General features: G+C 67.0%; 1 protein-coding gene and 1 long non-coding RNA gene across 5 annotated transcripts in view; one reads left to right on the plus strand and one right to left on the minus strand.

The window, feature by feature from the left end:
* Positions 1-11,874, plus strand: part of ZFPM1 (zinc finger protein, FOG family member 1) — a 36,452-nt gene extending 24,578 nt beyond the window's left edge. For 2 of the 4 annotated variants that reach the window (XM_075511057.1, XM_075511059.1), the window contains 7 exons: positions 2,578-2,711; positions 5,147-5,252; positions 7,571-7,783; positions 7,927-8,151; positions 8,442-8,537; positions 8,684-8,833; positions 9,019-11,874. In XM_075511057.1, the coding sequence (XP_075367172.1) occupies positions 2,578-2,711; positions 5,147-5,252; positions 7,571-7,783; positions 7,927-8,151; positions 8,442-8,537; positions 8,684-8,833; positions 9,019-11,237 (3,143 nt within the window). In that variant the 3' untranslated portion in view covers positions 11,238-11,874. The remainder of the gene's footprint in view (positions 1-2,577; positions 2,712-5,146; positions 5,253-7,570; positions 7,784-7,926; positions 8,152-8,441; positions 8,538-8,683; positions 8,834-9,018) is intronic. The other 2 variants (XM_075511058.1, XM_075511060.1) reach the window with 2 other exon arrangements.
* On the minus strand, positions 1,764-4,566 carry LOC142414149 (uncharacterized). The gene is made up of 2 exons (XR_012776977.1): positions 4,318-4,566; positions 1,764-2,180 (listed from the first exon to the last, which is right to left on the minus strand). It is a non-coding gene; the product is annotated as an uncharacterized LOC142414149 (long non-coding RNA).
* Positions 11,875-12,121: the final 247 nt, after the last annotated feature.

A 12,121-nucleotide genomic window follows, 5' to 3' on the forward strand; every position in this document is an offset into this window, starting at 1 on the left:
CATCAGAGCGGCAGGGATGGGGCTCGCTCCCCGCTGCGTGGTTGTCCCCAGGTGGGGACACGGCTTGGCTCGCTGGCTTTGGGCTTTGTTCCCAAAGCGCGGACAGTGTGGACACGCCGTATCTCCCAGTTTGTCCCGTCCCGGCTCAGCATCGTTTCCCCTGTGCCAGGGAAGAAGCGCAGCGATGCCGCGTGTTTTAATTTCAAAATCACTTTTGGTTTCCCCTCCTCTTTTTTCTGGCTGTATCAGCGTGGGTGCAGCTGGGTACCGCAGGGGCTCCGGCAGCATCCCCGGCCGGGCACAGGGACACCCATCCCGTCGGAAAACCGCTGAGCACCGCTGGCCGGGGTTCACCACCGCCCCGTTTTCGGGGTGACACTGGTGGATCGAGCCAGCGGCCGGTGCCGCGGCCATCGGGCACTGGCGGGGAGCAGGGCCGGCTCCAGCAACACTATTTTTGTCCCCCTGTCTGGAACGGTTTTCTCTTTATCAGCGCCTGCGTGTTTTCTCTGCTGGGGATTGATACACAGAAGATGAAGTGCTCTGACATGGGAAGTGTCAGGCGAACGCTCTTATCTCAGAGACATGGTCTCCTGACCCAAACGCCGCTGATTACCAGTGAGACGGGGGGAAGGGGGGGCAAAAAGCCGGGGGGGAGAGGTGGCAGTTGGGCTCCGTTCCCCAAAAGCGGCCAGGCTATACGGGGTGGCAAAGCCAGAGGGGAGCCACCAGCGTTGGGGCTCTCCTGGGGATTTGGGGGTTTGCTGTCCCCTCCCCGGAGCCAGGATGGGGGGGTGAGGACCGGTGGTCTGGGGATGCTGGGACCACAGTGGAGGGGCTGGAGGGACGTCGGGGAGTCGGCCGGGAGCCGGGCGTTGGAAACGCGGAGCAACGTGCACCGTGCGAGGGTCCGACTGCCGCGCTCAGCCCTGAGGCCCCGCTGATGGCCACAACTTGCCCGGCAGCTCTGCTCCCTGCCTGCCCCTGCGTCCTTCACGGGAGGGACCAGCCGGGCAAGGGGCTGCTGCTGTCCCTCCTCGGCGTCAGTTCGTGCCAGGGAATAAATCCCACCGGCTCCTCAAAGGCTCCAGCCCTCTGCCCTCCTCCTCCTCCTCCCTATCCCGAGATGGAGCCGGCGGGGGCACGGGCAGGGGGATGCCGGGGACGCGGGGCAGGCAGAGCCAGCGCCACGCTCGCTCCCAAAACCACTTCGCTGGGGATGAAATCCCAGCTAGAAAGGGAGCCGGGATCCCCACAGCCAGGGTGGCTTGCTGAGCGTGCCGGCTCCGTGCCAGCGCTGAGGGCTCCCAGGTCAAAGGCACCGAGGTGCTGCGGGCAGGAGGTGCCGCAAGGGGAAGGCAGGCAGCCCTGCCTGCACCCTGGCCGGGCAGAGGAGCTATGGGCAGAGGGCATCTCTCCGTTTGCCGGCACGTGCTGCAGGCTGCGGCACGGGGATGGAGGGTGGCACGTGCCTAAGCGTGGGGACCAGCCCGGTGACCCCAAAGACCTCGGGGACCTTCGACACCTTTGCAGACCTTTTCTCCCGGTGGGTTTTGCCAAGGGGCGCTGGCTGCTCTCCTGGGATGCGCTCGGATCCGCGTCCCCGGCGGCACAGGGCTTCCTCGGTGTACGGAGGGGACCCAGAGGTGACAGCGGGACCCGGGCGATCGCAGGTGCCGCCAACCCCGCGCTCGCCACCCGGCGCTTCCAGTCGCTCACCTTAACTCACCCCAGCGCCGAGAGGATCCAGATGTCAGCCCGGCTAATAAACACATCAGATTTCAATCTCCGCAGCCATGGGATCGCTTTATCCTCCCTGCACTTCCAGCTCTGAAAGCAATTTTGCCTTCAAACGAGCACAGCCTCCTCCCCGCCCACGGGACCCGGGCACTGGCTGGGTCTGCTACGATGCCCTCGAAGGACGGGGCTCTGGGCGTGTGGCTTTAGGGGGCTCTTTCCAACGGTAGGGTCCCAGGGAGGGGACCGCACCTCTGCCCCGGAGCACCCCGGGGTGCTGGGAGCCCTCCCGGACACAGCTGGGTGCCCTGGGCACCCTGGGTTGCTTGCCGTCTTCGAGGAGCATCTCGTTTTTCGGGGTGCAGCATGCGGCCCCTTCCTGCCGCGCAGCCGAGGGGCAGCCAGCGCGCATCCATCTGCGTATTGGTTACCTGCCATCTTATCTGCGCTCCGAAAGACAAAGGCACAGTTAAAACATTTTAGAGCAGCCTTCATAGCGTATTAACATGTTATCTAACCCATTAAACCAGAGGCTTATCAGATAATCAAAGCCATTAAGCCCTGAAGCTGCTTCGACTTTGGGTGTGGGGATGGGAAATGCTCCTTCCGCTCCGCCGTCGTGCCATGCCCGGACCCCCTGTGCCGCGCCCGGACCCCCCCCCCCCCCGCCCCGGCGAGCGGCCGTATCCCACCCACCCACTGCAGACACGCGGTCCCGGGGCACCCACCAGCAGCTCCTGGCTCCGAGCGGGCGCCCGCGTCCCCGGGGACCTGGGGCTGCCGCAGGCCAGGGGTCCGGCTGGGGGGCATCGCGCTGACGCTGTGCCTGTCTCCCCGCAGATGAGCTGGATCTGGCCGTGCAGGAGGGGGAGAGGCGGGTGCGAACCCGCAGGAGCATCCCCGAGGGCTTCTCCTGGGGACCCTTCCAGGGCAGCATCCACAGCGAGCCAGCATCGCCGGGGCACGGCGAGACGGTAAGGAGCAATGCTGCCGCGGGCTGCCGGGGACAGCGGCGGGGAAGGTCCCAAGAAAATGAATTGTGTGGGGAGAGGAGTCGGTTTAGGAGGGATTTTCCCTGCCTGGGCTCCCAACCCCTGGGAATCGCCTGGTTTGGGTGCCCAGGAGGTTTCCCTGCCGTACGCTGCCCACCGCCCCGAGATCAGAGCATCGCAGGGGGACAGGATGCCGGCCATTCCCTCCTGTCCCCTCCTGCACATGGCCGCAGGCAAGCGGGCTGCTCGGTGGCACCTGTGTCCTCGCAGGAGAGATGGAATCTGGGTTTCCCACCCCAAATTTGCTCCCGGAGGAGACTCCGGTTGTGCTTGGAAAGCTCCAGGGCTCTGCAGCCCGTGGTGAAGGGGCGGGAGAGGAGGCAGCGTGGGGCGCCGGGGGGCCGGTGGCTGTCGGTGGCAGGAGCGCGCCGTGGGCCGCACGCTGCGCCGGGGTGAGCATCGGGGTGAGCGTGCATGGGTGTGCGTGGGTGTGGGGGGGGGGTGCACATGGGTGGGTTGTGGGTGCTGGATCCTCGCATCCCAGCCGCATCCTCCTCCCTGCATCCCCCCGCAGCCACACGCAGGCAGCGCCAGCCCAGGGTCTTCGAGGCCGGAGAATCTCGCCCGGGCTCCATCCCCACCTCCTCCTCCTCCTCCTCCTCCTCCTCTCTCCCTCGCTCTTTTTTTTACTTTTTTTTTTTTTTTTTTTTAGCTCAGGCCCGTTTATCTTTGCCGAATTAAATCCTTGATTAACCCTTATCTGCCCAGTTTGGCTCCCTATCTCCCGGTTGGCGCCGTGTGTCCAGACACCCGGTACAGGATGATTGATTTCTTAAAGATATGCGCAGCTTTTTTCTGATACTTCATTTATTGTCTAAATATTTTTGCTCCCATTTCAGCAGCTCCCTTATCGAGCCCGGCTGATGATTCCCAGCCCAGCTCTCCTCCCCTGCTCGCCTCCCTCCCTATCTCTGCTCGGGGAAGCAAGGAAGGAATCGCAGCCCCATCCCTGATACGGGCTGTCGCCCTCGGGTCCCTTCGTCTTTGTTGCTGGCGTCGGGGCGGGGGGCGCAGGGGGTCTCCCCCAGATTCTGCCTGGCTCTGCTCTTCGTCTCCACGTGGGAGATTATCCCATCCTGGGGTTTTAGTGGGAAATGGGAACACTGGCTGGCTTTAATGCCTCTTGTGGCATGGAGCATCGCCCGTGCCCATCGCTGCACTGATGGAGGAGCAGGAGGAGGAAGAGGAGGAGCAGGAGGAGGAGGAGGAAGATGCCTGCCTGCCCCCCCAGCTGTTCCCACGGTGCCCCCCCAAAACAGCCTTGCTCGGGAGGGTGTACAAACCCGCTGGCAGCACCAGCCCGGGGGTGCCAAGGCACCGTGGAGCCCCCCATGCTGGCTCGCCCCGTGGCAGTCCCCCCATCCATCCCTGCCCCACGTCCCCCCCCCAGTTGCCCGGCCCTGGGGTGATGCCCACGGGGAGGGGGACAGCGAGGGCATGGGGCCGTCCCGATAACGCCGTCCCGGCGGATGCGGAGCAGATAGGGTTTCCGATGGTTATCGGGCCGGTGCAGAGCGGAGACACTGACCTCTTTGTTCCAGGGAGAACAAGGAAGGGCTCGCCACGGGGCTGGGGCTGCTGAGGGGAGCCGGGACAGGCACCCTGGGGTGCTGGGAGCACCCTGGGGTGCTGCAGGGCCCCTGGGCACCGCAGGGTCCTCCCTCCATCGGGGGGGCAGCCGCAGGTCCCCCCCATGCACGGAGCAAATTTGCAAACGCTCTGCAGAGACCCTTCTCTCCCTCCCAGCCCCGGCACGGGACATGGGTGGGCCACCACGGTCCCCTGGGTGGGCCACCACGGTCCCCGAGGGAGCTCAGCCCATGTGCCACCAGCAGCACCCGTCCCCACGTCCTACGCAGGGGTGTCCCTAAGCCCCCAGCCCCGTTTTTGACCCGCTGTCCGCAGGGGTAGGCGGGTTCCCGCAGCAGCAGCAACAGCAGCAGCAGCAGCAGCAGCAGCAGCAGCGGCGGCGGCGTGCGGGTGCTGCGTGTGCACCCACGGGGCGTGCGTGCGCGTGCGCGTGTGCGAGCGCGTGTGCATGGGGTTTATCACGCTGCCGGCACTCGGCTCCTGGCGGTGATAAGGCCTCAACCGGCTGCGACTGTCAGGCTGAGTTGGAGGGTTTAGAAATATTGGGACGAATAATTAGATTTCATATCGTTACCGCGGCAGCCATCGGAGGATCAGGCAGATTAATTCCCCCCCGCCCCCCCCCCCCCACTTTCTGCTTATTAATATTCATTAGAGATGCGGGAAGGCAGAGCTGGGCCCGGGCTGAGCGGGGAGTGCTGCAGCCCCCCACCCTGACCCCAGCCCGTTTCGGGGACGGGTGCTCACCCCCCTCTCGCTACCTTCAGCAGAGCCCACCCGTGACGCTGGTGCTGGGGGACGAGAGCTGCTGGCTGTCCCGCCTGCCCCTCGTGCCCGGAGAGCCCGACGCCAACGCCGTGATCTACAGGAAGGGTTGGTACCGGTGCCGCGCGTCCCCGTGCCCGGGGCGGGGGGTCCTGGGCGGGGGGGGGGGGGCCGGGCATGGCTGCCCCGGCACCTGGGTGAGGGAAGGGGTGCTGAGGGATGGGTCCCGGTCCCCCATCCATCCCAGCACCAGCCGTGCCCCCAGCTCGCTGCCGGTGCCTGCCCACCCCAGGCAGGGCCCGTGGCCCCCCCACGCCTGCCGGGGCAATGTCTGCTCCTCCGCCTCCCCCCTGACCCACCGCTGGCCGTCCCTGCGGCTTCCCCCCCGTCCCAGCCCTCCCCGGAGGGTCCCAGCATGCAGTGGCTGGTGCAAACATTGCTGCAAGCGTCAGCGCAAGCATCGCTGCATGCCGCTGGGGCAGGACTCGGCGTAAGCCTTGGTGCAAGACTCAATGCACGTGTTGGCGTGAGACTCAGCGCAAGCGTTACTGCGAGCATTGGTGCAAGTGCTGCTGGAAGACAGCAGAAACAGTGGTGCAAGAGTTACTGCACGGAATGGTGTGAGACAGTGCGAGCATTACTGCAAGCGTTGGTGCAAGCATTGGTGCACGACTCGGCACAAGCATTGGTGCAAGACTCGGTGCAAGCATTACCGCATGCATTGGTGCAAGTGTTGGTGCAAGTGTGGGTGCACGACTCAGCACAAGCGTTGGTGCAAGCGTCGGTGCACGACAGCACAAGCATTGGTGCAAGTGTTGGTGCAAGCGTCGGTGTAAGATTCAGTGCAAGCGTTACTGCACGCATTGGTGTAAGACTCAGTGCAAGCACTGGTGCAAGACTCGGTGCAAGCATTGCTGCATGCATTGGTGCAAGTGTTGGTGTAGGCATCGGTGCATGACAGCACAAGCATTGGTGCAAGTGTTGGTGCAAGTGTCGGTGTAAGATTCAGTGCAAGCATTACTGCACGCATTGGTGTAAGACTCAGTGCAAGCACTGGTGCAAGACTCGGTGCAAGCACTGGTGCAAGACGCAGTGCAAGCATTACCGCATGCATTGGTGCAAGTGTTGGTGCAAGTGTGGGTGCACGACAGCACAAGCATTGGTGCAAGTGTTGGTGCAAGCGTTGGTGTAAGATTCAGTGCAAGCATTACTGCACGCATTGGTGTAAGACTCAGCACAAGCACTGGTGCAAGACTCGGTGCAAGCATTACCGCATGCATTGGTGCAAGTGTTGGTGCAAGTGCGGGTGCACGACTCAGCACAAGCATTGGTGCAAGCGTGGGTGCACGACAGCACAAGCACTGCTGCGAGCGTTACTGCACGCAGTGGCGTAAGACTCGGCGCAAGCACTGGTGCAAGCCTCGGTGCAAGCATTACCGCATGCATTGGTGCAAGTGTTGGTGCAAGCGCGGGTGCACGACTCAGCACAAGCATTGGTGCAAGCGTGGGTGCACGACAGCACAAGCACTGCTGCGAGCGTTACTGCACGCAGTGGCGTAAGACTCGGCGCAAGCACTGGTGCAAGCCTCGGTGCAAGCATTACCGCATGCATTGGTGCAAGTGTTGGTGCAAGCGCGGGTGCACGACTCAGCACAAACATTGGTGCAAGCGTGGGTGCACGACTCAGCACAAGCATTGGTGCAAGCGCGGGTGCACGACTCAGCACAAGCATTGGTGCAAGCGTGGGTGCACGACTCAGCACAAGCATTGGTGCAAGCGTGGGTGCACGACAGCACAAGCGCTGCTGCGAGCGTTACTGCACGCAGTGGCGTAAGACTCGGCGCAAGCACTGGTGCAAGCCTCGGTGCAAGCATTACCGCATGCATTGGTGCAAGTGTTGGTGCAAGCGCGGGTGCACGACTCAGCACAAGCATTGGTGCAAGTGCGGGTGCACGACTCAGCACAAGCATTGGTGCAAGCGTGGGTGCACGACTCAGCACAAGCATTGGTGCAAGCGTGGGTGCACGACAGCACAAGCGCTGCTGCGAGCGTTACTGCACGCAGCGGCGTAAGACCCGGCGCAAGCACTGGTGCAAGCCTCGGCGCAAGCGAGACGCCGTGCGAGTATTGGTGCAGGACTCCGTGCGAGCACGACTGCGAGCACGGGTGCAAACCTGGGCGCAGGGCGGAGCGGGAGCCGGCCGGCAGGGCCGCGCCAGGCAGCGCCAGGCGTGGGCAGGCACCGCCACCTCCAGGCAGGCCGGGGCTCAGCCACAGCGCGGAGGAAGCACCGGGCGCTGCCGGGGCAGCGGGGACGGAGGGGACGGGGAGGGCGCGGAGCCATGCGGGCAGCAGCACAGCAGCAGGAGGGGGGGTCTGGGGGGTGGGGGGGGCCGCGCTGACCGCTACCCTCCCGCACCCCGCAGACGAAGCCCTGTGGTGCCGGACGACGCGTGCCCTGCGAGAGGACGAGGCCGTGCGCGCCTTCGTGGTGGCAGAGCCGCCGGCCATCCCCAACCACCACGCCGTGAAAGCGGAGCCCGCCAACTCGCCGTACCCGGCCGCGCTGCACTCGGACATCCAGCTGCTGCCGCAGCAAGCCGGCATGGCCGCCATCCTGGCCACCGCCGTGGTTAACAGTGAGTCCCCGGGACAGAGAGCGTGGCGTGGGACGGGGGCGGGGGGGAACGTGGTGCGGCCCGCGGGGCCGGGACCGCGCCGGGGGTCCCCGGCCCATCGTGCAAGCGATGTACGTCCCTTCCTTGTCCCTTCCGCTCCACAGAGGACGTCTTCCCGTGCAAGGACTGCGGGATCTGGTACCGGAGCGAGCGCAACCTGCAAGCCCACCTGATGTACTACTGTGCCAGCCGGCAAAGCGCCGGCTCGCCCGCCCTGGAGGAGAAGCCCAAGGAGACCTACCCCAACGAGCGCGTCTGCCCCTTCCCCCAGTGCAAGAAGAGCTGCCCCAGCGCGAGCTCCCTGGAGATCCACATGCGGAGCCACAGCGGTACGGCACGGCGTGCTGCTGCAGCCTGGGGACGCCGAGCCACGTGCAAAGACCCCCAGGAGCCGGCGGGATGGAGGGGCAGGGAGGCTGCGCGGCTGCAGCACAGTGACCAGTTAGATGAGGTTCTCCCCCAGTTGGGTTACTGGTTTGGGGCTGCTGGCTTGTAGGTCTTGCCCCATCTCAGCCCTGTAAAGTTGTAGGGGGCATCCTGCTTCCCGCAGCCGGCACCGTTCCCACGGTCCCCGTCCCCCTTCCCTGGGCACTGAGGCGTCTGCCTGTCTGTCCTGCAGGAGAGCGGCCGTTCGTCTGCCTGATCTGCCTGTCCGCCTTCACCACGAAAGCCAACTGCGAGCGTCACCTGAAGGTGCACACGGACACCCTGAACGGTGAGTGAGCGCTGCCCGGCGTCCCCGCAGGGCCAGCCCTGTCCCCTCCAGCACAGCCTGGGGACGTGGACCCGCTCCCCACCGGTCTCCCCCTGCCCCGCTGGGTGCCATCCTGCCAGCTCAGCCCCGCGCCGCGTTCCCCGCAGGCGTCTGCCACAGCTGCGGCTTCATCTCCACCACGAGGGACATCCTCTACAGCCACCTGGTCACCAACCATATGATCTGCCAGCCGGGCTCCAAGGGAGAGGTGTACTCGCCGGGGCCAGCCCTGCCCGCTGCCAAACCCCTCGCCCCCGGTGGGTACCGCGGCGTGGGGGGGGGGGGGGGGGGACGCGTGCCAGCGCCCCGCGCAGAGCCTGGCATTGCCACGGACGGCTGCGGCCCCAAACGGCTCCGGCTGCGGGGAGGGAGGCGGAGGACGGGGCGAGCATCCCTGTGTCGGGTCTGTCGGGTAATGGCAGTGCCTCTCTCCCCTCGGCAGGGCTGAGCCAGACGAACAACGCGCCCCTGCGGAAGTGCAGCCTGCCGGCGTTCCTGCCCGAGGGGCTGCCGGCACTGCCGCAGCAGGTGGTGCTGCACGGCCCCCTGCCCGCCCCACCGCCTGGTCCCGATGTCGTGTCCCCCCCGGCACCGCCCGCCTCACCCCCCGACGCCAGGGCCAGCAAGCTCTCGCCACCAGCCCAGCCGCAGAACGGGGAAGGTCCATCCTCCTCCTCCTCTTCCTCCTCCTCCTCCAGCGAGGCCGTCCGCATCAAGGACGAGCCCACCGGCAGCCCGGCGAGCGAGGCGGAGTTGCCAAAAAGCGGCGGCCCTGGGGAGGGGGGCGGCAGCCCCGACGCCTGCTCCCGGACCTCGTCCCCCCGCAGCCTGCCCTCGACAAAGGTCAAGTCGGAGCTCGCCAGCCCCACGCCGGGCTCCAGCCCAGTGCCCAGCGAGCCAGGGACGGGCACGGCCGGCGGCACGGTCTTCCTACCCCAGTACGTGTTCGGCCACGAAGCCGCAGTGGTGCCGCAGGCGTCGGAGATCCTGGCGAAGATGTCGGAGCTGGTGCACAGCCGGCTGAAGCAGGGCCACGGCGGCGCGGTGCTGCCCGCCATCTACGCCGGCACGCCGGTGCCCAAGGGTGCCACGTGCTTCGAGTGCGAGATCACCTTCAACAATATCAACAACTACTACGTGCACAAGCGCCTCTACTGCTCCAGCCGGCACCTCGCCGAGGACAGCCCCCCCGGGGCGCGCAAGCTCAAAGCCCCCCCCGGGGCACCCAAGGGTCCTCCTGCCCCGGGGACGCTGCTGTCCCCCCTGGCGGGCGACAGGCAGGGGACGCCGGCAGGGGACGGGGACGCCGGCCGGGATGCCACGCCGCCGGCCGCCCCGCTGGAGGTGAAAGCGGAGGAGGGGGGTGGCAAAGCGGGGTCCCCCGAGGCGGAGGGGGGATCGGGGCGGTGCAGCGAGGACAGCCAGAGCCCTGGCAGCTCGGCAGGGGACGAGGGGGACGAGGACCCCAGCAAGACGCTGTGCGAGGCGTGCAACATCCGCTTCAGCCGCCACGAGACCTACGTGGTGCACAAGCGTTTCTACTGTGCCTCCCGCCACGACCCCCCCCTCCGCCGCCCCACCGCCCCCAAAGTCCCCTTCCTGCCCCAGCCCCTCCGCACCCGCAAACGCCGCAAGCTCTACGAGATCCACGGGGCCGCTCACCGCCCCACCGAACCCCCGCCGGCCCCCGAGCCGCCGCCGGCCCCCGACCCTCCGGGTGCTGCCCCCTCGCCCCGCTCCAGCCCGGATGCCGACGGTCCCATCGACCTGAGCAAGAAGCCGCGGCGGCAGGGCGAACCGGTGCCGGCGCCGCTGCTACCCTTGGCCGACTACCACGAATGCACTGCTTGCCGCATCAGCTTCAACAGCCTCGACAGCTACCTGGCCCACAAGAAGTACCAGTGCCCGGCCACCCCGCTGCAGCCCCGCACCCTCGAGCACCTCCAGAAGATGAAGGGGCCCGTGCCTGCCCCCCTCAAGGGTCGGCGCAGCCCCAGCAGCCCCAGCGAGGGGGACCCCGAAGGCGTGCGGGTGAGGGTGGCTCCGGCGGGGAGCCCCGGCATCCCCTACCCGGGTGCATCGGGGGCGGACTCGCTGCAGCGGCACCCCAAGGGTCCCCTGCCACCCCCGGGGGCGAAGGGACCCCTCTCCGCCTGTCCCTACTGTCCCCTCAACGGGGCCGTCAAGGGCGATCTCCTCGAGCACTTCCGTAACGCCCACGGGCTCTTCGTGGCCAAGCCGGCGGCGGCCGGGCAGGGGCTCCCCGACACCCCGGTGCCCGGTGCCGGCAGGACGCCCGAGCCCCCGCTGCCCACGGCATCACCCCCGCGCCCGCCTGCCCCCCGCCTCCGCCGGGACAGCTTCAACGGCAAGGAGGGTCGGGAAGGCAACGGCAGCCCCCGACCCCCCGCCTCGCCCCAGCCCCCCGCTTCGCCCGGAGCCCCCGAGGGACTGCGGGAAGCTGCCCGCAAGCCCCCCACGCCCCCCGCCTACACGGACAGGGGGGTGCAGACCCCCCCAGCCAAGGCTATGCCCGGCCCCGTGCCCAACGGCAACCACAGGTACTGTCGCCTCTGCAACATCAAGTTCAGCAGCCTCTCCACCTTCATCGCCCACAAGAAGTATTACTGCTCCTCCCACGCCGCCGAGCACGTCAAGTAAAGCTCCCCCATTGCCCCCCACCACTGCCTGGGGGGCTGCAGGGGCTGGGGGTCCGGGAACCGATGGCCAGCACCCTCCCCTCGCAGGGGTCGGGGTGATGGAGGACCTCCAGGAGGCTCTGCCAGGGCGGCTTCGGCATCTGGAGGCCCCTCCGGTGTCCCCAGACTTCGCCCCGGGTTGGGGGGGGGTCCCAGGCCGAGGACACTGCGGGGGGGGGAGCATGGTGCTGGCTGGGGGGCCAGCCCCCCCCCCCCCCCCCCCCCCCCCCCGGCCCCCGGTGCGTGCGGAGCCCTTACCTCTGCCCCTGCCGCAGCCGGGGCCGACGCTGCAGGGAAACTGAGGCAGGAGGAAGATGCATGACCCTGCCCCAGCCAGGGGTCGGGGGGGGGGGGGGGGGGGGGGGGCTCTACCCTCATGTAGACACTACAGGGATGGGGAGGGGGCCCGGCGCAGCTGAGCGTGGCCCCAGGCACCCCAGGAAGCGTGTGCGTGCCCCCCACCACGGACCGGACCCTGCAGGGAGACAGCACTGAAGCCGAGGATGAAGCAACCCTGGGAACCGTGTGTATAAGTGTGTACAGAAATAAATATGTCTAATAAAGCCGGGCTGCCACCTGCGTGCAGCTGGGGGACACTGCAGGGGCTGGCACAGCCACCGTCACCCTGGGGGGTCAGGGACATCAGGCTGGGGACGGGGACATCGAGTATGTATAGCCACGGGGTGGCAGGGACAGCACGCAACAGCGGGGCAGAGCACGGCATCCCCGTGCTGGCCCTGGCACCCCTCGGTGGCACCCACCTCACCCTGGGTGTCACACGTGTGTGGCATGTGGAGATGCAGCCGCCAGGCTGGGCTGCAGGCTAATGGCTCGTTAATTAGCAGG

This window comes from Mycteria americana, chromosome 8, assembly GCF_035582795.1.
Source record: "Mycteria americana isolate JAX WOST 10 ecotype Jacksonville Zoo and Gardens chromosome 8, USCA_MyAme_1.0, whole genome shotgun sequence".
Taxonomy (NCBI): Eukaryota; Metazoa; Chordata; class Aves; order Ciconiiformes; family Ciconiidae; genus Mycteria; species Mycteria americana.